Source organism: Octopus sinensis, linkage group LG9 (genome assembly GCF_006345805.1).
Source record: "Octopus sinensis linkage group LG9, ASM634580v1, whole genome shotgun sequence".
Taxonomy (NCBI): Eukaryota; Metazoa; Mollusca; class Cephalopoda; order Octopoda; family Octopodidae; genus Octopus; species Octopus sinensis.
Genome location: NC_043005.1, coordinates 393,948 through 397,970, shown reverse-complemented (window position 1 = coordinate 397,970; position 4,023 = coordinate 393,948). Strand labels below are relative to the sequence as shown.

The following is a 4,023-nucleotide window of genomic DNA, read 5'->3' as shown; positions in this document are numbered from 1 at the left end:
CCAAATTGCATTCCCATCAACATTCCAATCACCTTCAAGTCTCCACATATTTTCCAGCTGTAGTTTGTATACTTTATGGCATTGAGGAGTACTTGCATGTTTTCATAACACTCCTTCACGTGCACTGAATGTCCTATGGGAATGGATGTTTTCTTATTGCCAGTGTGTAGTAGTACTGCCTTGAGGCTTCTCTTAGATCAATCAATGAATAAGCGCCATTCGGCTGGAACATGCTCTTGGAACAAACAGCGAAATAACTCATCATTGTTATTACTGAAACATCAACAGAGAAGCATGAAGTCAGATCCCTATTTCTCTTCCTGAAATGAGTAATACAAACATATTTCTTAAGCAGACACTTTTCTTGTAGCCAAGTTCAACTTTATCCTTCAACAATGGCAAGTCTCTAACTAAATCATTTAACTCTCCTTGAAAAAATTTCTGTGGTACGTCTTCATTTTCACTCATGAAATCTGCATCCACTTCGGTCTCTTCCACAGCAGTAGTTTTTTCTTCAGGAAATACGCCTTCGTCAAACATCTGAAGGCCATTTTCTGGTGGTATTAGAATAAGAAGATCTTCATCTTGCTGGTGTTCTTGCTGATTCCAAGTTGGGATACACAATCTTATGCTTGGTCTTTACAGTAAACCCACATACATTAACGTTGCAGAAATAACAGTCCAAGAAACGATCCTTTGGCTCTCTCCATATCATAGGTATTGCAAATGGCATTGCTCTCTTCCTCTTATTTAGCCAATCCCTTAGTCCATTTGAACAAGCTGAGCTGATGATGTGCGGGGCCCAACTCTTATCTTGTTTCCCAAGAGAGCAGCCAACTTATAACTGGTAGATCTTCTTGATTTCACTTGTGATGGCACGTTGCTGAGCTTTGGTGGTAAATGAACCACAGACATGACAAAATATATCAGGACTGTTTTGATATATATGTGTATATTTATTAAAATTTTATGTATTGATTAAGTCTTTCCTTGTTTGTTTTGCAAAATAGTGGTTTTGTCTCTAATAATATTTTATATATATATATATATATATATGTATATGTATGTGTGTGTGTCTATGTTTGTCCCCCCCCAACATTGCTTGACAACCAATGTTGGTGTGTTTACGTCCCCGTAACTTAGTGGTTCGGCAAAGAGAACGATAGAATAAGTACTAGGCTTACAAAGAATAAGTCATTGGGTCGATTAGCTCGACTAAAGGCGGTGCTCCAGCATGGCCACAGTCAAATGACTTAAACAAATAAAAGAGTAAAGAGAATCAAGAAAATATTTACACTTTCATTAAACTCTGTTGTCGGTTTCGATTGTTCTTAAGTAAAAGTTGAAATAAATTGAATAAATTCTTTTAAAGGGAGAAAGTAACAAGAAGACATACTTTCACAATTGGCAATGATGTGGCTAAGTGGGCCTTGTGCCTGTGGTAGGAAAGAAAAGAATGTGGCTAAGATCTTCAATTTTTGGTTTGCACATTTTAAAAAATATCATACAATGCTTTACAAAATCTATACAATTAATGAATGTCTTGAAGAACTTATTACTCAGAATTTAGTTAAATTTCATAAATTTGTATGATTAACAAAAAAAAAAAATTTCTATTTCTTGAAAATCTACAACTTAAAAAGAAAATCAAAGCGAAATGGATCAGTATTCCTTTTTTTTATCCGAAGTTTATTCTGAAGTCAAAGAGTTTTGAGAAACACTGCGGCAATGTGTGATTTGAATAGATTAGGCTGTTAATTTTAGCAGATCGAACGATTATGTAGACTTTTCCTAATATCATTAAATAGTTAAATACAGTTGTATATAAAATATCTTCTATTGTCTGTTAAAGAGTTTACCAATGAAAGATGGTAAGGGTCACGTGTCTTCAAAGGAGGACTTGAAATGGATTGTGTCCGTAATCATCTTCACCTGCAGTGTGTCACATGCTGCTGTCAATTTCCTACAATATGACGAATATGGTCACCCTGCAAACTATCCATCGATGCTGAGGACACCGCTATTAAAAGACAAAGTAAGTTTCTCTCTCTCTCTCTCTCTCTTTTTTTTGTTGATAACATTAATAGTGTTAATATGGGTTGATATGTGATAATAAATAATAAAAAAAATATGTGATAATATATGATAATGTGTAATAACGAGTAATAATGTGTTAATCTATAACAATGTACAATAATATGTGATATTAGGAGAATATCTGTTAATATGCGATAACATGTGATAATGTGGTATGATAAAGTAGGAAAGATGCTATCGTGGCGAAACGAACGACTGGAAAGTGAGTTTGTGTGAGAATAGTATGGATTCAAATGGAGGTGATGAAGCAGAACAAAGACTGCGGGGGGGAGTAGTTGTAGTAGTAGTAGTAGCAGCAGCAGCAACAGCAGCAACAGAATATATTGGGAAGGAAAGAGTTTGAGAAGTATTGGTTTGTGAAGTCTCCTCCATTCGGTGAATGGTTTTATTCTGGATGCAGTCCAAAGTTAAATGTGCGCGTCTACACTGGGAGGTGTCCAGACGACCTTGGTAGTTGAGCATACGTGAGCACGAGCGGGTGCGCACACACACCCAGAAACATATACACGAACACAGATACATCGCAATCCTGTTTAAATTATTGTTGCCTCGTTCTTTTCTCTTCCTTCCTCTGTTCTCTCTCTTTCTCTCTCTTCTCTGTCACCTTTTCCGTCTCTTTGCACACTGTCACCTGTTCCCAGCATCCATCTCTTCCTGTTTCTCTGTCCAGTCTGCCTCTCCCAGAGAAACCTGTGGCGCATGCGGCAGATTTGAAATAAGGACACCTACCTTCTCTTCGTCGACGGAGACCTCCCCAGTGGTAATGCACCCTTCCACGCAGCCCCACCCGAACACTAGAAATAGCAGCTGCTTTTCCCCTACCTTGACAACGAGCTCACACGTCCGACTCGCTCGGCTTCCTCGATCGAAAAGGCCCAATGCTGCCCTGCCTGCGCGCGCGTCACTCCTGCCCCTTCCTCTTCTGGTCAGCTCCCCAGCTGCTGACTTCATCCCACACGCCACCCTGATCTTAAAGATCACAATCTCTCTACTCCATGTTGTAGTCCACCATCCAACCGGGATGGCGCCTTGCGCGTCGAGATCTTCTCAGGCTAGGCACCTCGTTCTCCCCCTCTCCACAATCGTCGTCTGACGAAGCGACAATCCTGCGAAGGTCCAAGACATGTTCTGGCATTCCATCCACGGAGACGTTGTTTCTGGAATTGACCACCGTCACCGTTCCTCTGCTCCATTGAGACGTACAACGCGCCTTCGGTGGTTTAACCCAGACTTCCTCCCCTATTTTCACACAAGCGGGTCCCTTATCTTCCTTGTGGCCACACCGTCACTTTCTGTACCTCATTGCTATATCTCCTTTGTTCATCGTTGCTCATGTGTTCTGTTATCTTGCAGTATTATATATATATATATATATATATATATATATATATATATATATCTATTGTAAAAGACTAATGTTTTGTTCTCGTTTTTCCAGTTACTAAGACCCAAGATTATATTTCCATCAGAGTGTCCGTCACATTTCTCATTTATCATCAATTCTTGTCAACCATCACTGATAAATAGTTGAAGAAACTAGTGGGTCTGTTCTAAGGTACTGAAATCTGCAGGATCTGTAGATAGACACCTGACGAGGGGTTTTTGTCACTTGTTCCATTTGTTGTGTAAATTTTCACCGATTGTGTTTAACTTAATTCTAACCACACACACACACACACCACACACACACACACACACACACACACACACACACACACACACACACACACACACACACACACACACACACACATACACACACGCTTTATAGACTTATTTTACAATGTGTCCCTTCAGTCGATATCAAACTCAAAACTTGAAAGCTAATAATATTATTTTCCCAGAAAACTATTCAATAACGAATGAATTGATAGGTTAATTTCCTTTTTTTATTTGTTTCATTGTTTCGTGTATCAGGCACCCAGA

At 39.1% G+C, this 4,023-nt stretch overlaps 1 protein-coding gene across 1 annotated transcript in view; it reads left to right on the top strand.

Annotated features, from left to right (window-relative positions):
• Positions 1-1,859: 1,859 nt before the first annotated feature.
• LOC115215752 (hydroperoxide isomerase ALOXE3-like) overlaps positions 1,860-4,023 on the top strand; it is a 4,268-nt gene continuing 2,104 nt past the window's right edge. Inside the window, exons 1-2 of the mRNA XM_029785048.2 lie at positions 1,860-2,035; positions 4,015-4,023. The exon at positions 4,015-4,023 is cut by the window's right edge and continues 155 nt beyond it. Coding sequence (XP_029640908.2) covers positions 1,862-2,035; positions 4,015-4,023 — 183 coding nt within the window. The 5' untranslated portion in view covers positions 1,860-1,861. The remainder of the gene's footprint in view (positions 2,036-4,014) is intronic.